The sequence below is a fragment of the Epargyreus clarus genome, unplaced genomic scaffold (assembly GCF_041222505.1).
Source record: "Epargyreus clarus isolate Ecla_fem2 unplaced genomic scaffold, WU_Ecla_fem_2.2 ptg000024l, whole genome shotgun sequence".
NCBI lineage: Eukaryota > Metazoa > Arthropoda > Insecta > Lepidoptera > Hesperiidae > Epargyreus > Epargyreus clarus.
Genome location: NW_027332231.1, coordinates 6,550,584 through 6,575,261, shown reverse-complemented (window position 1 = coordinate 6,575,261; position 24,678 = coordinate 6,550,584). Strand labels below are relative to the sequence as shown.

Sequence of the window (24,678 nt, the reverse complement as noted above, 5' to 3'; positions counted from 1 at the left end):
TTAATATTATCAAACATTATTAAATTATGTGGATTGTTTTGTTCTACAATTTTGTGTTTGATTATTTCTTCATTTATTTTTTATTTAAATATTATTGTAAGTATTTTTTATTCTAATATAATAACTATGTTTGATAGGTTGTCGTTGTCATAAATCTGACAATTACAATATTTGACTTAGACATACGCTGTCATAACATCACGGTATCGGCCCAAGAAATACCTAAGGAATTACGAAATGTGAATTTAAATTATGTTTCTTAACGAAGTGTAATTCAGTTTCTACAGAACGCTTGTGAAAGTTGGCGGAACGGAGTTATGGAGGAAAAATATATACTCTCTTTAGACGTAGGCACTACTACAATTCGGTCGGTGATTTATAATTCTAGGACAGAAACTGTAGGCAAAGCGGTAGATCAGGTAAGTAATAACTTCCTAAACCATTTAAATGTTTCGCAACCGTTCGTAGATCAATTTATGGTCTTTGTACTAATTTAAAATCAAGATAAGATTGTACTTAATTTGTGTCGTCTTTTTTGTTGTAATAAATATAATGTGATAATAATGGATAATGGATAAAAAAAATACGAATAATGGATAAAAAAATAGACAAAGGGAATATAAGGAAAAACCCTAAAATAAAATGAAACTAGCCAAAATAGTGTATAAAACAATATCTGAAAGCAATGTTGTCATTTTGCCAACTTATTTATAATTTAGTTACAATGTTATAAATACAGTTTTGTGTCACACACAATGTATAGGTGGTTACTACGGTTGTTTATCATATTTAGGCATCAATGATAAAAATAGAATTGATAGACTATGTCTTATGTTACTTGAGTGGCACATATTTAAAATAATCATTCAGGTTTATTAGTACTCTGTAACTCTAGCAAACTGGTTAAAATTGTAGATAACACTATTCAAAAAATATTGACTGGTCAGAGTGTTACCAATTAGATTAATCTAATTGAAAAAGTTTATGTTCCTATATGGGTTAAGGACTTACAGTAAGAAACATTTGAATGCAAGGAACATAGGACCGGATATGATTGTTACTAAGTCCGGTCCTTAGAGTCGGATAGATTGGAACCAATCTATGTCAATTGTGTCGTTATTGGTGGAAATGAAGCAAGCTATGATATTTATTTACACACAGTTAAATGCGTGTTAAAACCGGTTTCTAATTTGTTATTGTACAATAATTTTATGTTAGAATGAATGAATAAATTGACTGGTAAAATTACATATTCAATCTAAATACTTTATCTCTGTATTTAAGTCTTTGCTTTGGATTATTGTTCTTAAAGATATTTGAACAATTTTTAATTATACTGTGCATTTTTTCAGTTTCATTGTTTATTTGTAGGTTGTACTACACTATCCTCAGCCTGGTTTTGTAGAAATAGACCCGGAAGAGCTATGGGTTTCCATAGTAGGTGTCGTACGAAAGTCTTTACAAAGTAAGTTTATTTGTAAGATTTAATTTATTTTTCCGTGATTGTTTTAGGCTGAATTTTTTCCAGAGCTTTTTGCTTTTTGAAATTGTCAATTGATTTTTTTTTATTCAAAATAGGTTCTTTACAGAGCACTTTTTGAATGTCTTTACATCTACCACCACTTCACTAGGCGTTTCGTTATGGAGAAGAAGCAGCGAAAGAAATTCCATAACAATCTTGCCCTAGATTATTTAGGCATAACAAAAGAGAACACTGCTTAATCTCATAACATAAGTCTATTACTTTTATGATTTATTACTTGTTATTCGACAATATATTTTTTTCTGGTAGGCAAAAATTGGGTAGAAAAATTATTAAAAACCGGTGTAAGTCTGTAATATTTATTTTTCGCTAGATGCAAGTTTATCTGCCGCACAAATAACCGCCATGGGCATATCAACTCAACGCAGCACATTCATCACTTGGTCACGAGAAACCGGCAAACCTTTTCACAGATTCATAACTTGGAAAGATATAAGAGCTGATAAACTGGTAAAACAATGGAATGAATCATATACTTGGAAGGTAATTGTTATTGTAATCATATTTTCATAATGATAACTTTTTATATGAATGCCAGACAGATATGCAGACTGCCTCATAGTCACTATAGCATATATGTATAAACATCTTGAGTTGGCCACATATAAGATTATTATCTTAAAATATAATGGGAGTGCAAGTAGTAACTTTAAATTTTAAGATAGGATAGGGTAGGGTAGGGGATCAGGGTAGATGGTGTAACTTTTCCAGGAAAAGAAAGTTAACAAGTTTTCTTATTTTGTAAATGACTGGCTGTAAATGACTGGAAAATTAGTTGTTATAAATATATACATTTTAACTGGTTTTATATGATTTCATTAAAATATTCCTATCTCAATACATATTATGACTGCTTTTGAATGACTACAGTTTTTATTACTTATAAACTTATTATTTTTATTTTTATATATTTGCATATGCATACAATATGCATTAAAACATGTATAATTTTCAGTTCATTAAAATTGGCGCATATGTTATGTTTATGCTGTCGCGGAGTAAAAGATTTAGAGCGGGCAGTGTGTTCAAATTTTCAAATAATCAGGTGAGTGAAAATTATATTTTAAATAGATTTTTATTATCAAGGATTAGGTGGAAGAAATGTACTTATGGGTATATACATTTTAAGGTTATTATCATTAAATATATTGATGTGTATAAATTACACATAACATTTGGTAGGTAATTATACATAACTGAAATATGACAAGTAATTAACTTTGTTGAATTTATAGAGTTAACACGACATTGTAATAAGTAGGTACTTTGTTTTATGTATTGTGCGTTCTGGTCAATATACAAGTTCAAATTTCAGTAATTCAATCAATATGTTGATATTTATTTTGCATTCGCACGCATGGATCAACACGCTGTGTTAACTCTTCGCAGCCTACGAGTATGTGCGTGTGGCACGCATGACAGGAAAAGTCTAATCTAAAATCTATGAAACGGATCCAAGCGGGCCAGACATGCACACGATCATGTCCCATAATTAACTTAGTTAAATGATGCTTGGAATCTAACAAAATGGGATCTTTTTTATCATAGTGCGCACGTTGCGATTAAGCCCAAAAAAACTCATTGATACATTTTTCAAAGGTGTGTGAAGTCTACCTATACGTACTTGACCAGTTTGGTAATTTATATAAACCTTATATAAATACATAAACAATCGCCGTTATTAGCTGGCGACTTAGTATTTTTTGGTGCCCACCATTATGTATTTAATGAGCTATGTTTGGGTATGTGCGTCGTCGCTTTGCATAACTTGTTTGTTTTTTGGGTTCAAGTAACTCGTTTTTGCACGATCGGCTGGTTACTGACATTGACCGTTGTATACAACCTGAGAGTTATTTTAGCCGTGTTATTGTAGGGAGCTAGGGTTAAAGGTCTGCGAGGCAGCGAATTGCCTTCGTAAGGTTTTGTTTTAAATAAATAAGTTTTTTGCTATAGGTGTAATAATTAAGTGTGTGTTGTAACTTAAAGCACACGTATTTTTTACTAATGTTTACGAACAAGGCCACAGTCATTTTTTGTTAAATAGGAATGTTTACGAATTATATGACGGTAAACTGCGTAAATTCTGTAGGAATTAGTTGTTTGGGTCCTTTAATATAATAAAATAACATACAAATGGCAATCAATAGATGCATTAGGCATGGACGAGCCAGTTACTGCGCCAGATGCATTTATTTATTTCATTTAAATCATAGACTAACGTCGTAACAGACACCCCAAAGTATACAAATGTCTTATACGACGTCTATATTATACCAGGATATTTTATATCATATTTAACTTGATACCTTATGCTAGATTATTACTAGATCCGCCTAGTATTAATAATCTGACGCCCATACATCTTATATGGGAAAATCACCTCACTATAACGATTTTCAGCTGCATTCCATTGCACATGTCGCGATGACACATACATTATGCAAATTTGCATTATAATACGAAAACAATGATATATGCATCATCGCAATACATGGAAGGAAAACGCTAAAAAACGTACGACGCGGCGACCCCTTACATATAGCTATGTATAAATATACAATGTATGCAAATATAATATTACTATTATTACCTATTTGTTTTTCCTATTAAAATAAGGTTTTATGCCATAGTTTATAGACTTCACACATCTATAAGATTGTTATGTAGATAAAATTATTATTTAACTTCACAATAAATTATTTATTACAGACTACGTTAAGACTGTACTGGGCGTTACTAAATGTTCCCGCCCTTAAGCAGGCGGTTCAGAAAGATGATGCTATGTTCGGAACTCTGGACACTTGGCTGCTATACAAACTTACAGGTAGTGTTATATAAACTTCGTTATATTAGGTTTGTTTAATTAATTAAATTCAAGTCGGTAAATATCACCAGATGATAAAAAAACCCTTTCTACACTCACAGCCCCACATTAAGATTCCCTGTATCGTGGGTGCTATGAACACACACAGAGACAAATACACAAACACCCAGACCCAGAAACAGAAACCTAAATTCACCATTTAGATTTCTGTCTGGCCGGGGATCGAACCCGGGACCTTCTGCGCGTCAGACCAGTATGGTGACCGCACCGTACGCGGGTCGTCGAATTACCCTTTCTACACTCATAGTACTACTATATTTTTTCCTGTGTCGTAGATGCATGCAATGACGACATGTATCCAGAATAGATATCTAAATTCATGATCCAGATTTTTGTCTGACTAAGGGGCGAACCTTCGCCCGTGTTTGTCTTCCCAAGTAGGACTGCAGTATTGTTTCAGTATGACCGTATACGTTGCAATCCCTGAAGTCGTAATACCTATTTCTGCCTAATAACAGCAGTATTAAGCTGTTAAGCACAGCTTTGTTCTAATTTGTTGAGTGTGGTAAGAAAGACATACTCATCCGAGGTTTTCTAACTTAGTCCTCAGGGGTATCAGAGCTTTTGTGGCCGATCTCAGGCAATACTCTAATCTTCATGAACAGTTCTTGCCTCATGTCACTTAGCATCAGGTGGATTGCTTCTATTTCTATCATATACTAAACATTAATATAGTTTTTTTTATAATTTTTACCAGGTAGCCAGATCCACATGTCAGACGTGTCTTCAGCCTCAGCGACTGGTTTCTTCGACCCCTTCACGATGCAATGGGCGGGGTGGGCGATGGCCATATTCGGGATACCGATGGCAGCGTTGCCAACTGTCGTGGACACCGCTGGGGACCACTTCACCAACACTGCGGCTGAGATTTGGGGACATCCTATACCTATACGGAGTTGTGTGAGTTAATTAAATTTCAGTAGGTTAACCGATATTTCCAGTGCCACAGAAGGGACGTCGTACGAGGCATACATACATTTATATGGTTGTGTAAATATCTACGTTTTAATTTTTTTACATCAAATTTGATTACCTTTCACGTTTTACAGACCATCGATACTATTATACTAATTACTAGGCAATTAATGATTTCAATTTTTTTCCCATTATATTTTCATGAAATTCTCTCCCATATTTTATTCATTTCTTGAGATTTAATTTTCTTGAGTCGCAGCTTATTTTTTTTATGAAAAACGGTTGTTCTAATGGTTTATAGGTTCGATTTAAACTAGAATATTCAGCGGTAAACACTGTTGTTATAATACAGAAATAGGTATGATCATCGCCATACCAACTCAAAATAAATCCTACCGTTTTGTAATGAATACATAAACAAACATTTCCTTTCAGATAGCAGACCAAACAGCTTCAATGTGGGGCTCGTGTTGCTTCGACGTGGGTGACGTGAAGCTGACCATGGGCACTGGGACCTTCTTTAACATCAACACGGGTCGATCACCACATGCTAGTGTGTCTGGTCTCTATCCTGTTGTGGGCTGGAGACTGGGTGATGAGCTGGTGTTCTCGGCAGAAGGAGCTAATAATGATACTGCGACAATAATTAAATGGGCTCAGAATTTAGGTAAGAATCAATTTTAGGGAGACCATAAAGAAGGTATCTTACAACACTTGTTGATTGCTGCAAGCTAGTGTGTCTGGTCTCTATCCTGTTGTTGGCTGGAGACTGGGCGATGAGCTGGTATTCTCGGCAGAAGGAGCGAATAATGCTACTATACAACTATACTGCTACTATAATCAAGTGGGCACAGAATTTAGGTAAGAAATTGTTGTAGAAAATCATGTAGTCACAAGGAAGGTATTCTTCAATATCAACATTGACCGGTCTCCGCATGCAAGTGTCTGGTCTCTATCATGTAGTGGGCTGGAGACTGTGGGATGAGCTGGTGTTCTCAGCAGATGGAACTAATAATGATACTGCCTTCTACTATTATCAAGTGGGTTCAGAATTTAGATGAGAATTAGTTGCAAGAAAATTATTAAGGGGAAAATGAAAGAAAGATGTTTGGATATTAGGCGATGATATAATAATCTCGCAGATTTATATCTGCTGTTAGACTTATGTTTAGCCGACATTTTAATCCGTTATCGCTTTATTTTAAAGAAACATTTTATTACTAATATTTAGGACTAAATATTAGGCTAATGTAATTTTAATCTATAAGTTATTATTTTTGTATATTATTATTATACTACTTGTATGACGTTTGAAAGGATGTTAAAACTATTCAAATTAAGTTTGAATCAACGTAAAGAGAGACTAATAACTACGGATAGACACAATAATGTGAACTTTAAAAACGGGTTTTAATGTTTTGTATCATGCATGTGTTGAAATGGTAATAAAGTAGTTAAAGGTGCTTTTCCACCAAGGATATGCGAGTAAGCTAAGCGGTGTTAAGATGTGCTATGAAAATACTTAGGTACAATGGCCGTGATCTTTAGCTTATATCCGTAGCTCCATTCCTTAGTTAGCATTGCATCGTATAAAAAAACTATAGCTCAGTTGCCAGAGCTAAGTTACGCTAAGTGAATATGCTATGAAAATATTTAGTTGCACCATTCTCGATCGTTAGTTCGCATCCTTAGCTCCAATCCTTAGCTTGCATCTCGCCATACATAAAATATAGCGAACCTGCCAGAGCTAAGCTAAGCGAATAAGATGTGCTATGAAAATCGTCACCATCATCAACAACAACAACCCATTACTATCCCACTGGTGCGTACAGGTCTCCTCTCAAGAGTGAGAAGGATTGGGCCAAAGTTCACCGCGGTGGCCAAGTTCGAATTGGTACTTCTGAGTTTTTTTTTAATTTACTCAATTCTAGCTACATCGGTCACGATCCGTTGCTTGAATCTGTAGCTTCTATCTTTAGGTTGCATCGCCATATAAAAACGGCTTACGTCAGAGTTAAGCTAAACAAGAGATATGAAAATGAACGAAATAGCTTAGCTACGAGTATATACCTCGAATATGGCTAGTGGATAGGCACACTTAGACTTATAATTTTAATACTTAATCACTTGTTATCATAAAACATGTTTGTTACAAGTTACGTGAGAATGACTAATCTGACAAATACCATTATCACAACAGCGTTATGATTGATAATGTATTGTTGTAAATGTTTCTATTATATAACATGGCTCTAAAATTTGCAATGTCTATCTGTGATATTATTTACGTTATTTTATAATGATAAAATTAATTGTTAGAATTAATAAGTTAATGGTAACATTACAATTCTCCATCAAGTTTAAAAATATATCGATGTATATGTATAAAATTAAAAACTACGTTTTAATGATAAAGAACTAGTAAACTAGCATGTAGTTCATCTGATGGTAAGTGGCTACTGATGCCCACTGACACCTGTGATCAGCCCTACACAAGATTAGATTCCTACTTTGCTATCCCTGAGGACTAAGTTGGAACGCCTTGGAAATGTATATCTACCTTACTACACCCTTCAAACTAAAACACTCACGCTTAACACTGTTGTTATTAGGTAAAAATAGGGTGTGGCGGTGGTGCCGCCGGAATCAAACCATAATGAGTTCTATCACCTTCAAATTACCGTTATAACTCACCTCCGCTATTTATGTATAGTAAAAGCTGCAATGGTATTAATTTTCAGGTTTATTTGAAAGGCCCGAAGATACGGCTGAGATAGCTATGTCGGTCCCCGATTCGGATGGCGTTTTTTTCATACCAGCTTTCAGTGGTTTAGGGGTGAGTTATTTTATGAAATTATTGGAATAAGTTACATAATTATTTATTTCATGAAATTATTGGAATAAGTTACTTTATAGATTACTTAAGTTATAAGCGTATGTTACTGAAAATGTCACCAAAAACTAGTTTGTTACGGTTTCCTACTCGAAAGGGTAAAAATGGGACCCTATGATTAAGCCTCCGCTGTCTTTTCGTTTGTCATATCTCTATCTCTTGAACTTTAAATTTTCACATTGCACGTATGTACTAATATAGCTGCTACTACTACTATAAATACTAAACATAAAAATAAAATATTTGAAAATTTGGTGATACGGAACCGTCCGTATGTGGGTTCGACTCACATTTAGCGTATAATTTGTAGTCATACGTAGAGATAAAAGAGTTAAAACAAAGTAGAATTAAGAGTCTACATTAATTAGCATTTTTAACCCAAACATTTATAAGTTACTTGCATAATTATTATCTATATATTTAATCTTACTGGATAAATTTTAAGTATCAAGAGTAATTATTATTGCAAGTAATTGCAAATTTGCATATTATGATTGCAAGAAGTCGTTTGGTTGCGAAAACAAGGCTATTATTTTGAATTCAAGGTCAGACAATGGTTAATTGGATACAAAATTTTAATGGATAATTAAATTTTATCACTTAAAAGGTTTGCTTATTACTTTTTTCGCGGTAACAAATAACTTAAAACAATTAATTACTTTTTAAAATATAACGTAGTAGTACCATAGTGTTGTTAGGTATTTTAAATCTCAATATGTTTATTCAATAAAAATTTTGCACTATATTTACAAATAATTTATTACAATCATCTGTGGATATTCGTGTAGTTGCACTTATGTGTGTTGATAGCACTCACGATTTACGACTCCTATTTTATTTTTTCTAAGTGCATGATGAAAGCGTGTATTTTTCGTGGCAAGGAATCCTAGTGTGGAGCTGGGAGTAGCTCCACTAAGCGTCCTAAGGGGGATTAAAACCAGAATCAATTCGTGTCAGTGTGTTTGGTGACCGTTTTGCCACATGTATGACTTTCTTATATGATTTAAGATAAATATTATCGCGGAATTGTGACATTTATATATATTTTAATATGTAACTATGTTAATTTCTAGTTATTGCTGACATTTCGATCCAGTTGTATGGATCGTGGTTACGGCGAAATTAATTAATTTATTTATTTAGGAAACGAACGAATACATACTGATTTCTTAATTAAAAAATTCAGGAATGATTTCACCAGTTACCCTAGAATTTAACCTTATCAGAGATTTATTACGGACGGCCATGGGCGGCAGTAGCTTACTATCAGGTGGACTGCATTCTCGTGTACTCCTTTATTATATTAAATAATAACAAAAAAACAAAAATACAATATTATGTATTATTTCCCAGCCGCCATACAACGATTGCACAGCAGCATCAGGCTTCGTGGGCATGAAGCCTTCGACCAGCAAGGCGCACCTGGTGCGCGCGGTGCTGGAGTCGCTGGCCTTCCGCACCGCACAGCTGTACTCCTGTGTACGGAGCGAGACCACGCATACTTTTAGTACTATTAGGTGAGTATCTTGGATATTAAATGGGTAGGATGGGCATGGGTGCGTAAAAAGGGGGTAGGGGGAACAATGGACTAACACCTCGGAGGCCCGGGGTGGAAAGTTGAATGAGGCGTCCAGTCTAAGCAGTTGATCTCATTTTACAAACGTTGACGAATGACCTGGAAACTTGTAAACCAGGACCGTCCCTGCTCCGCCTCTAGTCTGCCAATCAGGGGGAGATTAAGGGACTCGGTTACTTACTTTTAGCATTGACAAAGAAACAATATCTTAAATATTCATTACCTATTATGTATTAAGCTATTATGCTGTATTGAGAGGTTATTTATTTAGGGAACACTCCTCCTTATGACGCATCCAAAGTTAGCCTTACCATATCGTTCAGCTTAGAACACAGCAGCGCTTAACACTGCTGTGTAACATGTAGTACTTCCGTAGTCAATTCACTAAGGATGCTACCGGCTGAATTATAATTAATTATCTTCTATTATCCTGTTAAAATGAAAACGATTAAAAATATCCTTTGTTAGATATTAAAGTCATTTGGTAATAGAGTTTACCTTTTTATACTTCTGGGACTAGTGTTTGTTCGTATAAAAAATCATTTCGAATTTCCAGGTTAGATGGCGGTGTATCCAATAATGACTTCATAATGCAGCTGATCGCAGATCTCACTGGTTTGCGTGTAGAGCGGCCAGTACAAGTGGAGATGTCTTCTTTGGGCTGTGCTCACATAGTGGGGTTGCATTTAGGTAAGTAAATAAATGGATTTGAGGTTTAAATAAGGAAAAAGATACACTCAATTCAATTCTAGTGTTATTTGTTTATATTAGACATTTCACCTTTAGTATCTGTTAATAGATCTACATAAAATTTGACACAATAGTCTATTGATCAAATATCTTAATTTATATCTCGTATGAGTCTAATAAGATCTACATTTATTTATGTTAGTAACTCAAACGAGTACCTTCACGCCATCAGTATAGGTACGTCAAATATCCATTTGAATAATCCATTTATTACTTTTTTGAAGTACTTATATAATTTGTGATATATAAATAATTTATGACATGAACTCTGACTTATTTCAGGCATGTTCAAATCGAAAGAAGAGCTGAAATCTTTACGGAAAATAGGCAGCGTGTTCACGCCGCGTTCGCACGTCAAGAAGTCGTACGAACTGACGGTCGCCCGCTGGGAGGACGCGGTGAAACGCATGTGCGGTTGGTACAATGAGAACAAACAATCTGTCAACACAGTATCCGACTCTAGCAGTAGTTCAACCCCACAGAATAGCTTCAAGGTCACAAATGACAAGAAGAACGGACGGATATCGAAATAGCGCTGGCTTTTCTGCCTGCTGACACTGTTTATGTGCTTCGCTGTGTGCAGGTGATATACGTTTTTTAAACGCTCGCGTGCGGCGAGCCTAATTAAACGCTTGGATGGTTATGTGTTCGGTGATTTGGGTTTTTAGTTTTTTGTACCGTGTAATAGATAAATATATTAAATATGATATTAATAGGTTTCGTGTTGCTATGTTGTTATTGCGACAATGAGATTTTTATACGTAAACGAGTCATTTATGAATTACGTCATGAGAAATTTGTATTTTTATTTCTATTGATTTTTTATAGTTACATATCTACTTTTACATATCAAGTTATAATATATTATAGTTATCATCATACATATACGTAAATATGATTTATTTGGAGATTTGTTTATAAATTTAGTTCTAGATATTACTCCCGACAAACTTAATACGTATTTTTGTCAGTGTGATGTCATGACCCGCTCCCATCGTCTTGTAATTTAAGGAGTATCTCAATTTTAGTAATCACGTGACGTAATTTATATTGAACATTAAGGCTGAAAATATAAGATTGTAAATTTGGGAGTTTAATTGCTGTAGATAATTAGCTAGATTTGAAAATAAATACAATAAAAATATTGACTGGGATAAATTGCACCATTAAATGGTGTAGTTATGGATCGTATAAGCGACAAGGTAACGCTCAAATATATCAAATGTAAAAAATGTAAAAATGTTAGTAGTTAACTATGAAATAAATGATATGTATGGATATTTAAAACTATGCTACAATTGTTTCATAAATAATTTATTTGGGCGATAAGAAAATATGTTTGCTTACCATAGAGACAGTTTATCAAAATATAGGACAATAAAATTCGATAAATTATGCAAAAAAATGGAGACAGTGTCAATAACAAATCTATGGCGTTTTGGTTTTATTGTTTGAGAATGTGTTCGGTCATAAACAAGGAAGTAAAGTAAAGTAAAATATGTAACTTAATAATTATTTTTTTAATTTTGATATAAAGTACATATTCAGTTTACATGAAATAATCTTTTGATGCTGAGCTCTCTAAGTTGAAATCATAACCAAAAATATAAGACAGGTAACATTCATTTTACTTAGGTCATATCAATAACATTGTGAAATTTCTAAATCTTATGATTTCTTACTCCGATTGGAAAATATGTGTGGACGTAACATCTATTTTAAACATGCCTATTTATTTTAGAGAAATGATTATCATCATATTACATATGTCTGTCTATCCTATATCAGAAGAAGAAGGTTTGATGCTAAATTATTATTGGGTAAGGTACATGTATTAGATTAATATCTGTGAATAAGGCCCACACATTTCTTATTGTGCGAATCTTTACATGTCGGTTGCAGAATTTATAAACCTACGACTCCATATTGATTCACAGTTTGAAAAATCAAAGTTTGCCTTTTATAACCACATTTAAATGTAATATATAGCCTTAGGACTTGTATTCATAAGTAAAAAAATTGGCATGTTAGTGTAGCTATGTAATAATAGGTTGTGAATTAAAATAGTTATCCAACCATGTATATAATTTTATACGTCCATATTAATAAAAATATGAAAAATTATTTAATCGTCCATTGCCTAAGATGTAATTTAAGATAAAAGTGAATGTAATACATATATCACATCACCATATTCCTACTAATGTTATACTTTTTTTCATGTAAAATTTATTAGGGAATGTTCCACTTATCTGTTTCACGCTTAAAAGTTCAGATTTTTTACTACATCGCTCACCATTTAAGGATAAAAAAAGCTTTTTTCATTCAACATTCAACACAACATTCAAATTTACGTATTAATTTCGTTACAATTTCGAGCTAATACATAAATAAAGGAAAAAAAAGTAAACTCGTTTTGATATTTAAGTGGAATGTTTCATATGTTCATCTTTCGCATGTTACCGACTTTATCATCAACCCATTATTGCCCCTACGACTGCCTCTCAGCTGAATACGGGTTTCCTTTCTAAAGGAGCAAGGTTTATATTATAGTGAACTCTTAATATCCTCACGATGGTTTCCCTCGAAATGTAATTTATGCCCAATACCACTAGCAAGCGAAGAGTAAAATAAAGTAAGATTATGTTCTGTTCTGAGTCGGCCACTGTTCAAAACGTTTATGTCAAATGTAGACCTTTTTGCCGCTTATCTTGCCAGTTTAGTGCTTATCCTATTGTCATTAAGTTTTAATTTTGAGTTTTGACATAATCTTTTAGAATCCTCCTTGCATTTATGAAAGGATATAAAATGAAAAAGACAGACACTAGCAATGAAAATGACAAGATTTTATATTAGTCCTTAAAATATGTTAATGTATCACATTTTAAATTTTTCATTTTCATTTCATGTCTCAGAATGTCAATTCCTTCTTAGAGTAATTGGACCCCATGTATTTTTCTTATTTGCGGAGTATACATCGAATTACGTAACTAGTATATTAGCAATAACGAGAATGATTGTGTAACTTGAATACCACTTGATTAGAATTTGAATGAAATAAGGAAATATGTAAAGTCGTTAAAATTGAACGAATTTATATTATGTTTTTTCTCAATTTTAATTTACTATGTGTTAAATTTATATATTTCATTGATTTTTTCCCATATTTTGAAATAGTAATGCCTTTTCCTACATTCCTGAGATTGTGTTCAGTATTAGTATTAGTATTGTGAGTTCTATTATAATTTTGTATGCAATAAATAAATGTTCTATGCAATTTCATCACTATTCCTATCCCACATATCTGTCGCATAATTGATATGTGATTAAAAAAAAAATGTTGGAGTCATTTCGTTCACTTATTTTTACTTTATAATAACATTTTACTGATTGTAAATTTATTTAATAAGGCCATAGATTAGTAGAGATACTTCGCCGCCTTGAAATTGAATGAAGCCACAAACGGCTTATTAGTAAGTTCTTTTTTTGAATTCTTGACAAATAAAAACATTTTTAGAGAAAATTTACGAATAAATAACTAATACTGCGTAATTTACATAATAAATAAATATTTCAAATATTTAAGGGCCATTTTAGCACGGAGACGTCGCATGATTTTTACGCAACTGTTTTAATTCTCAAAACTGGGTACATTTTCTTGTTAGGAGTGAGTAATCTTTACTAATCTATGAATGAGGCAGTGATATATAAAGCAATATCACAATAAGTATTTGTTTACATGAAGAATTTGATCAGTATCAGAAATATATATTATGGATAGTGTTCAAGCAGCTTTTGTATATAACTTGTTTGTATAATCCATGTCAATATGCGTGTATCTGCTCAAGTAATTATCTAGCTCTTGTCCATCTTTCCTTATATGTTTTGTTGTTAGAGTATTAGTTCAATGTGAGTATATAAAGTATTGAGTATTGATAAGGACAATAAGATACCGAGGATGGCTAGTGGGTTACTACTTCTGTTTATATTGTTTAGAGTTGTGTATGCGATTCTTGATGATGGAATGCTTTTGTATCCAGAGAAGTTGAAAATTGGCGTTGAGTTAAGAAAAGGAAACGATTATATGGATTATAATCCCGATCATGTATCAAGAAATATATTAATTATAGACGTTCCTGAAGTTATAGTAGAAGACATGAAGACTGTTGTGGAAATCGATAGCAATTCCAAAATGGATGACGTTGGTACTGGACAAAATCGGAATGAGGAACTTATAAATGAATTGAATTTTAATAACGATTTAAAATACGGAATCTCATGGTAGGCAGTGTAGAGAAACCTATCATAGAATAAGATGTAAGAATATAAGGTGTTGTTAAATAAAGGGTTGAATTATATTTTTTGTTTCTATTTTATATCTCCATTTTTATTTGATTTGATTTGATTTTAATTAAAATCAAAGTAATTTACTAGATACATATATAATTATATATACGGTAAATATAATAAGGTCTTACACAATTAAATATATATTTAAGTACAAATAACTATTAATTTTACCAATGAATACCAAACTAAAAATTTAGATCCAGAATTTAAAATATTTTAAGTATATGGGGGAAGTCTTAGATCAAGACATGATGTGCCTAGCTTCTGACTAGATTTAATTTAGTACATTTTTTAGACGAAAGCATGTTCTTGAGTACTTACATTTGATTTATATTAAAAAGTGAAACAACATTTTTTGAATATATTTATTTTTTTGTGAAAAAAATTAAAGTTTATTGCCGTGGTTTATTGTAGGAAGGAAAATAAATACTAGGGTTAACGTATAATATAAACATTTAATAACCATATTAATGGAATGACTTTACAATTTATCTATGTTCAAATAATAAGGGTTAGGAATTAGGATATTCTTAACAATTAATATCGGTATCGGCCTTAGATAATTAGAACAATAGTTTAATTATTAATTATCTAAGGTATCGGCTATAAATAAATCATTATGTATTTGTATTTACACATTCTTATATAATATAATTATATTCTGTCTAAGAATACACTTAATCTATACAGTATAAAATCATTTTTTGGAATGCAACTTTGGCAGTACCTTTGATCAAAAGAATCGTCTGTACGACCTATGGTTAGCCAACCCAAGTGGGCAAGGTCTTAATTCTGCGATCTAAGCTGGATACACCATCATCCTTAAGCCCTTCGAAATCAACAAAGTCGTTATGCGGACTGTCTTCGAAAGCAGATCTCTTCTGAACTGAGTGCGTTGGTTCCGTGGTTTCTTCTTCAGGTGCCGTCACCTCCACTGGAATTACTGGCAGGAATTGAACGATTTCGATATATTCTACTAATGGCACGTCGTTTGAAGATACTGTAGTGGTTTCTGCGTCTTCTGGTACTGGTGATGAGTTGGTCGTGGCTATTAGAGTTAGAGTAAATAGGAGTAGCGTTTTGGAAGCCATTCTTCTTGAAATTTCGTTGCTGCTTATTATTTCTTTTCCTGTTTTTATGTTCCTTATACACTTCTTCTGTCTTCCAATTAATTTGATTTCTTCTTTGCTTTTGATTAATAGGTGACTTATTTTATCAATTTTATTGTCGAATGACGGATTCAAGTAAATATTTTAGATTCACTGTTTGCTGTCGTAAAACACGATTTGTAATGTTACCTTTGACTCAACCCAAAGGTTTTATATACAAGTGGACCTTAATTGTGCTAACAATAAATCTTCGAAATAGATGCATTCTAGCATCTTCATATTGGGAATTTGTTAATCAACTCTGTCAATGTTGTCAATGCCATTATGACCATGGATATATTGTTATAGATCGTTTAGTACAATTGTGACACACTATTGAAATATTTTTACCTTTAAAGTAATACGAAGTACTCGTAAACATAATACTTAGAATACCGTGATTCATCTGGTCTTTTTATGAAAATACCTTAGATCAACTCATGTAATGCGCAATACTTACATATGTTATTGTTGGACACACCTATCTACGTATGCATTTCTACAATACCTATAACTCTTTATTCTAATGCACCGTCATACATACCATACCTTAGCTATTAATCAGCAATGTTAATTGTTCTGTGTTATAATATGAAGGGTGTTGTTAGTCTGGTAAGGCAGAGACACTATTGTCCCTGTAGTTCCGGGACCAGAATAGGGCTACGGTATTCCCTGCCTGTCGTAAGACGCGACTAAAAGTGAGCTTCCGGGGTTGCGGACGGCAAGAGTGGGAGCTCGAACCGCCAGGCCATCAACCCCGGGATGGACGGCGGTATGTGTGGTCGCATACCGTCGTGAACACCAGATGGTGTGGTGAGTTTCAAGCTCACCTGGGCGGAGCCCGACGGGGCAACGCGCCCTGTGGACTGTGGACTCCGGTTGCGTTCCGTTGGAGATCCCGGAGTCCTCTACGCAGCGCCGAGGACGGCCACCGGGGGGGTTTTAGTGCTGTAAAAATCCCAGATAACCCTGTGTCGCTCCCACGGCACCGGGTACCTTTTTAAGGTTTCCCCTTCGTTAAAAAAAGGGCTATAGATACCTATAATAAAAATAAAAAGAAGATTTATTGAATGTAGCCGCCGCTCTGCAAAAAGGACTTGAGGTATAGTTCGCGAAGTTGTTGCGAGCAGGTGTAGTCATATAAATTGCTATGGCGCCGCGATTCATTTGTATATTCAGAGCGGACTAGCACTTTTACGCGGACTATACGCTCTCCTTCAGGAGGCACGCCTAACGGTGTCTAACATACTGCTAACAAGCATGTAGTCCACTTGATTACCATCGTCAATGTCATTTATGTGCACAGTGTATGTAGGTACTCCTGTCCTATCTGTGTCTTAACCTAAGTCTACCTACGAGTAAGAGTACCTAATGTGTACTTTAATACTTACTCCTCCCGGGCTTTCTGGCAAGATTCACTCTTACCACCCACAACATTGTAATCACCCTTTTAGTCGAATCTTACAAGACAGGGAATATCGTAGCTATTTTAGTCCCGAGATATAGGCAGTATATATAATACTACACAATACCTACGATAGTTTCTGTAGTTACTTATTAAAAAAACAACCCAACCATTATCTAAATTTGGATATGCTCGCATGACTTAGTGCTAATCATTTTTGTTGCTTATAATTTTTATCAAATACATCATCTATATTTGGTATTAGCGCTCTATTAGCACCTTCGACAGTCAAGGAGCGTGAAGAACCTATTAGACCAGTCCTCGCTTCTACAGAATACATCGCAGATACCTAGAACATATTGTTTCGATACGTGCGTCAGTTCTTGTTTTACAAACAATAATAAGGATTGTTTGAGTATGCATTTTCAATAAGTTTAATACGTTCTGTAATCAGAAAAACCGTTTATAAGCCGTGCCCGTGGGGATTAGGATTATAGTTCATCTAACTTCAGTGTTAAGCAAGATTGGATCGTTCGGATCAGTTGGAAATGCGTTCAATGTTGTTTGTCGTCGCGTCGCTGGCGCTGCTAGCGGCCTGCGCTTGCGCACCGGCCGAGGAGGACGTGATCCAGTACATCCCAAAAGAAGCAACACCATCAGTTACAGGAAAAGACGGTTCGGAATCTGGTGCTGTGGGAGGCAATTCTGGTGCTTCTAAGATTGCGCTAGAGAGGGCTCGTCGCTCCATTGGAGGTCAGGAAAGCGATCTGCTGCCGTCAGGAGGCGATGTAGATGCATCGCCGTTCGGAGAGACATCTCAACTTGATGGTCGTGGACGCATCAAGGTACTCCCTGCCTTCCTCGGTTGAGCCCTATATACGTGAAACCTATCAAAGAACACTGCTGCGAATGTCACTCGGCTAATGTTAATGATTGTCTTACTCTTTTTCTTAATATTGTTATTTCACGTTGTTTAAGCCCTTTAAACCTCTTCGTTATTGTATCTATTCTTAAGATTTTTGTTATTATAAAATATGTTTCAAAAATGAATTATTGTATTTTTATTACAAACCCACTCTTTGTTACGAATCATCGCTACATTAATTTCTAGCTGATAGGGTCTGACGGCCTAAGAGCTAGCCCACTTCCAGCGCGCAGCAGTTCTGCGGTGTTAGGGCGTGTATGCGGGCTAGCTTACATATAAGGCTATCTTAGTCCTCAGAAGTGGTAACGTATCTATGATCGGCTTTAGGTAAAACCTGTCCTATAATAAGAACTTGTCACAGATGTTCACGGGCGGTACTATCACAATATATCCAAGGGTTAAGAACATGACGTATGAATAATAGAATCCAAATTAAGTATATTTTTTATATCATTTGCATTTCTATCCTTTTTAAATTCACTATCAATATTATTACGATCTTACTCTTGCTAACAATAACTACAATACACTAGTTCTATGTTCATTAAATTGTCGTTATGTTAATCACGAGAAATCTAACTATGAAAGGTTTGATTGTGCATTTGTTTCATATATATGTTGAATCTGTATGTCCTTCTTAGTAGACTAGCAATTGTAGAGACATGAGAGTTATCGTAGTTATTTTATTACTGTCCTTCTTAAATGCCATGGAAACAGAAGCAAAAGTGATTGAGCTCGATACACATTCAGATAAAGAGTCGATAGACGATCGTATTGGAGAAGATAATAGTACTGGAAATTGGTCTAACGATAATCCACTAGACATTTCTGATAGTAAAAGCGGTAATCATGAAGTTTTTGAAACAGCAGCAAGTAATAACTACGTGTATCGTCCACTTTATGTGTACAGAAGAATTGAACACAGTAAACGGAGGATTACGATGTACAACGCATTTGCTGGCTAAAATGGTAAAATCAATATTAATAAATAATAGTTAAGTAAAGCGCGTATTATCATAGAGCTCTACGAATCAGATTACATACTCTACTTAATATAAGACGTAATATTTCATTAATTATTATTTGAACACATAAATTCAAAATAATTTATAACGTTTAGATATGTTTTTTTATACTCAATTTGTTTACCAAAATCATGCAAACATTAACACATTTATTAACAACCAGTCACGCAAACAAAAACGTATCTTAATTGCCAATTATTGGAAATCGTTAAGTTATCAACATTTATGACTTTCAAGAAACATATTTTAGTACATTTTTTTGTTAAAGACACACGAGTGCAGTATTATAATGGGACCCTTAGTTATTCACTTTTTAATTCTTATATTGGTAAGATTTTGTTAAATAAATCCATCGCAGGTAAAAAAAATATCTATAATAATTACTAGCTTTTTCAGATTCATATAATATCGGCTGGAATATCTCCAATACATGATTTTAGAAACCAGCTAAATTCCAAATCGGTAGGCGATAAATTTGTACTGAATTCTCCACATAAAGTATTGAAGCATTTAGATGATAGCGTGTTAAAAGCAACTAAAAATGTAACACACAATCCAGAAATGGAGGAAAATTTATACAAAATTTCGAAAGATTTAGTTTCTGCTATCCTTTCAAAGTTGGAAATACAAGACAAAATCACTCGAATTACTAGAGAAGCTCTTGACGCTCCAGGAAAAAATAAAGGTATTACTGCAATAGAAACGAGACGAATTCTTGATTATATCTCGCGGACTTTATCTGGGCATATCCTTACTATAACTAGAGAATCTACTGAACCTGAGCTTCATAGATTAGTTTATGGGTTAGCCCAAATTGCAGCTGAAGTATCGATTGTATCTGCTTTGAAAGATATTACGTACGCTACATCTTTATCTAAAAAACAATCCGTTGATTTATCTTTACGTAAGAAAAGATCAGCTCTAGAAGACGAGACAAATGTAATCACTACTGTATCACCAACTATTCGGTCACCTACCGTGTATAATATAATATTAAATAAAACATTACCTGTACGCGAAACACCTTTAGATCATACTACAAACAGGCCTATGAGCATTTTTGACGTGCCTGATTCACCCTTTTCTGTAATAAATGACAGAAAATCATTGCATATTCTGAATACTAAACCAGATACTGTAACAGTCAGAAAAGGATTTTTGAATCAAACAGCTTTGGACCTTGAAAACGGCTCGTCTATCAATGAAACAGAGGCAATAGTTTTGAATAAAAAAATTAATGGAACACATGTGACTATAAATAGTCAAACTTTGGAGACTCAAGAATCGAATGCACCGGGCCTCGTTGATGACTGGATCGACCCAAAACTAAATATTTATGCACTGAATCCCGATATTGTCGCTGAAATGGAAATGGAACCTGAAATTGAAGAAGAAAACATTAACGAAAAGAAATCAAAACAAAAATTAGAAAAGCTGGAATTGAAAGCGAAAAAAGCAATACTATATGCGGGTGATGTGGCCTATTTAACTGCAGCTAGCGTAGTGGCCATGAGACGTTCTTTGACGGCATCTATTGAAGTGCAAATGTCTGTGAAGCTAGCTAAGAATGGGATGTCTAATCACCAAGATTTAATGATGAACTTGGCTAAGACAGCTGCCCAGCAAGCCGGGAAAGAAGCAAAAAGTGCAACGTCTAAATCTCTTGCTTGTGAGCGAGTTATTAAGCTCGCAGTTAAATATACTGCGCAGTCTAAGGGCGCTAAACTAAACCATGTTGCAAATAGAGTTATAATGGACACACTATCATTAGCCACGCTCGCTAAGTCCATGGCTTTCGTGTCATCTGATATTGCAATTAACTCATTGTATCAGGCAACAGACGTCAAGCAACCCTCATAGCGTTATAAGGTATTTCGTGTTCATTCATGTACAACATGAATGTTATACTAATTGTTTTGTGTCTTATTAGTAAAGAAAATACAATATCACATAAAGTTTGTTTCTTTTTAAAAGTAAGTATTTTATTAAATAATTACGTTAACTTACGTTAACCCTGCTATGTAATAAATCTCCTTGACCTCCATAACCGTCACGAAGCATACACAAAGATATATTTGTCTGTGCAAAGCATACTTGTACATTGTCATTTTATACTACACAATAATTTTGATCGAATCAATTGTAAAAGCGCCATCTATGAGCGTGTATTACGTATGATATGGAAGACTACCTAACAAACAAATCATTCGGTCGTTTACATCGTAGCAAATATCGTACTTGTAGTTGTTATTACCGTTACTAGATGTCGCTACGTCGTCGAATAATATTCTTTCAATTATAATTTGTCACAATATTAAACGTTCTACTTATTAAGGCTAAAATTAAATTTAAATACCTAAAACAATCTGAATATCTTCACATTTATAAATAATTTCATAGTATAGTGTTAGTATTCTTAACAAAGTTTTCATTCAAGGCAGGTCAGTGACGCGTGTCTGTCATTGTACTTACCTGCAATGATTTATTACGAACTACTGAATCATGCGTAGGTCATGGTAATTTGCGACAGAAATAATTTGTAATCGTAATGATAATATCGGCTTATTGCCTATTTAAATTGAGCTCTGAACCGATAAAAATATAAACATAATTGCGTCTTTCTATTCTACTGATTTAAAATAAATTGACAAACTTGAATTTGTTTTTAAAAACTTTTTTGTACTAATACTTTTTTGTACTAGTACTAATAAAGGCAGTGGTCAATGCTATTATTTTTAGAATCTTACATATAGTGAAGTCTTACATAGGTGAATACTTGTTATTGCTCTTCCAATACACCTGTGCTTCACGGTGGCTTCAGGCATGTGGCCTATACATAGCGCTTATACCTACTGATAAGACATGCAATTAGGAGCAAGGCTAGGTGGGTCACATAACTCACATCTACCCTTAACTGGTCTTATGCCAAAAGAAGCAGTTTGAGTTAGTATGACACTACCTTTTAACAACGCTATCCACCGGGTCATTTGTAGATTTTTTTTTATAATATAGGAGTAGCAGACGAGCATGCAGTCCACCTGATGGTAAGTGGCTTCTGCCGCCCATGGATATCTGTAATCAACCACAGATACTTAGATAATTATTTCGTTTAATTATCTCAGCCCAGATATGATTAGATATTTCTACCTGAGGTCGACCCCAAATGCGTCGCTACCCCTCAGGACTAAGCTGGAACGCCTTGGAAAAGTCTGTCTCCCTTATTACCACACCCTTCAAAATGAAACATGGCAGCGCCTAATACTGCTGTTATTAGGTAGAAATAGGTGTGGCGGTGGTGCCGCCGGAGTCGAACAGTTACATCTCTCGCTCATCTCATAGTTAGAGCCTTGATTATTGTAGGTACCGTTTATGTATCAAATTGTATTAAACAATTAAGAATCACGTCCAAAGGTCGTCACCATGACACAAAACATCGGTATCTATCACTGTAGTACTTGGTAGAGCCTGCGACTCTACGTGCTTATCGGACCAACGTGTTTCGCAGAGGCTTCTAGTGGCCTTACGACGACAAATTCTTTTGTATACAATTGATTCTAAAAATTGTATTATTGTTAGGCATATTCTGGACATGAATTTTATAATAAAACTAGCTGATCCGGCAAACGTTGTGTTGCCATATAAATAAAAAAATGTTAAGGGTGAACACAACCCTTATCAATTAGGGGTATAAAAAATAGATAGTAGCCGACTCTCAGACTTACTGAATATGCATATAAAATTTGGTGTAAATCGGTAAAACCGTTTCGGAGGAGTACGGTATCTAACATTGTGACACGAGAATTGTATATATAAAATGTATGTATGTTGCGTTTAAGAGTTGAAATTTAACTTTTATATTTCAAATATATCAGCTCAGTGGTATCATTTTCGACCTAGTCGGATGGCCGGGTTCGAATAGCAGAAGATTTTCTAATCTAACCTATTCAAACCTTTTTTTAAAGTCATGTCATGGGAATGTTAAAAAATATTTGGTCGACTGTTTTACAGCGTTCACCATATTGCATTTATAATAATGTTATTATTCTAATCACGTATTGTATTCAAACCAAGTGCCTCTGGATGCATTTCAGATCATCACGATATAACCCTTAAAAACAGAAAATAACAAAGCATGTTACATAAAATTATATAAAAACGTAGGCACGTATTGATGCATTTTTTCATATTATATTTTCTAAAAAGTATCGAATTTTGTAACTTGGACCTGTTAAAAGCCAACTCATTGTAAAAAACTGTGATTACACAGATAATATTCAAATTCAAAATGATGTCAGTGTGTGAACTTTTGTGGTGTGAACCAATAAAATCTACTCAAATACATTGTACAACCACTTAAGATGATTACAATGATTACTTACTTTGTTTGGATATGAAATTAGATATTGACGTTGCATAGCTAATACATAATGACGTAGGTAAGCATAATGTACGTGATGCATGTATGAGATATATAGAGATTAGTGTGAAAAAAAAATAGGTACTCATTACATGGACCTAGTCCATCCCATAAAATCTAATTGATATTTGTTTTATTTTAATTCAGGCGATATTTACAAACTTATATGCAATATGGAATAAAATTCATTAAGATGTCCTATGGGAAAGGCAGTGGCGGATTTTTACATTTCGCCAGTCATTCATGTTTTGCCGCCCCTACTGTTCTCTACAATTTGATGTCCTAGTTCAATGCTGCCCAGACCAAACGCCTCTTTCAGTAAGGAAGGTAAATCGAGATTAATTTGCCGCTCCTAAAATCTACCGCCCTAGGAGGCCTACTCAGCCCATTAGTGTTTCAAACTCTTAACTGTCTACGTTATAGCATCGTAAAGTTTATTACCAATTGTTGTGGAAACGTACTCTTTGATGTACCTTACAAAGGTTGCGAACAATGTTGCAATAATATTGGTAATAATTAAAACTGAAGTTACTTTTACATTAAAATGTAACTGTACATTCAAAACAGAAGGTCATCCACCTCAAATATTTTTCAAGTTTTAACTAAAATAACGAATATGGAAAACGTTATTAAGTATTTTAGTCTCATAATTACTGTAACTTTTATATTTATTTTAGTCTCACGAATTAAAAAGTATAATGTAGTTTTTTATTCTTATATAGTATATGTAGTAGTAGAAAAGAAGCAAGCATTCTACCTGGTGGTGAGTGACTACTGCTGTCTATGGATCTGTACCCTTACCAGGAGTTTTTACGTTTCCATACAAATTCCAATCAGCGCCCTAGCC

At 34.1% G+C, this 24,678-nt stretch overlaps 2 protein-coding genes across 2 annotated transcripts; both read left to right on the top strand.

Moving 5' to 3' along the window:
- The first annotated feature begins 181 nt into the window (after window positions 1-181).
- On the top strand, window positions 182-11,946 carry LOC140752165 (glycerol kinase 5). The gene is given in 13 exon segments (XM_073086352.1): window positions 182-419; window positions 1,372-1,465; window positions 1,857-2,026; window positions 2,499-2,588; window positions 4,253-4,367; window positions 5,125-5,327; window positions 5,778-6,042; window positions 6,074-6,168; window positions 6,170-6,203; window positions 8,084-8,178; window positions 9,589-9,752; window positions 10,368-10,501; window positions 10,844-11,946. Coding segments are annotated over 13 exon segments (1,812 nt in total). The 5' UTR covers window positions 182-317; the 3' UTR covers window positions 11,095-11,946.
- A 5,670-nt stretch (window positions 11,947-17,616) lies between these two features.
- On the top strand, window positions 17,617-21,274 carry LOC140752474 (uncharacterized). Its single transcript, XM_073086799.1, has 2 exons — window positions 17,617-18,309; window positions 19,811-21,274. Exons 1-2 carry the CDS (start codon window positions 18,013-18,015, stop codon window positions 21,272-21,274), a joined length of 1,761 nt encoding a protein of 586 aa, XP_072942900.1. The 5' UTR covers window positions 17,617-18,012.
- Window positions 21,275-24,678: the final 3,404 nt, after the last annotated feature.

Coding starts and splice junctions, on each gene's coding strand:
- LOC140752474 (XM_073086799.1), top strand. CDS start 18,013: ATGCGTTCAATGTTGTTTGTCGTCGCGTCGCTGGCGCTGCTAGCGGCC. Junction 18,310..19,810: donor ATGGTCGTGGACGCATCAAG/GTACTCCCTGCC, acceptor TAGCTTTTTCAG/ATTCATATAATATCGGCTGG.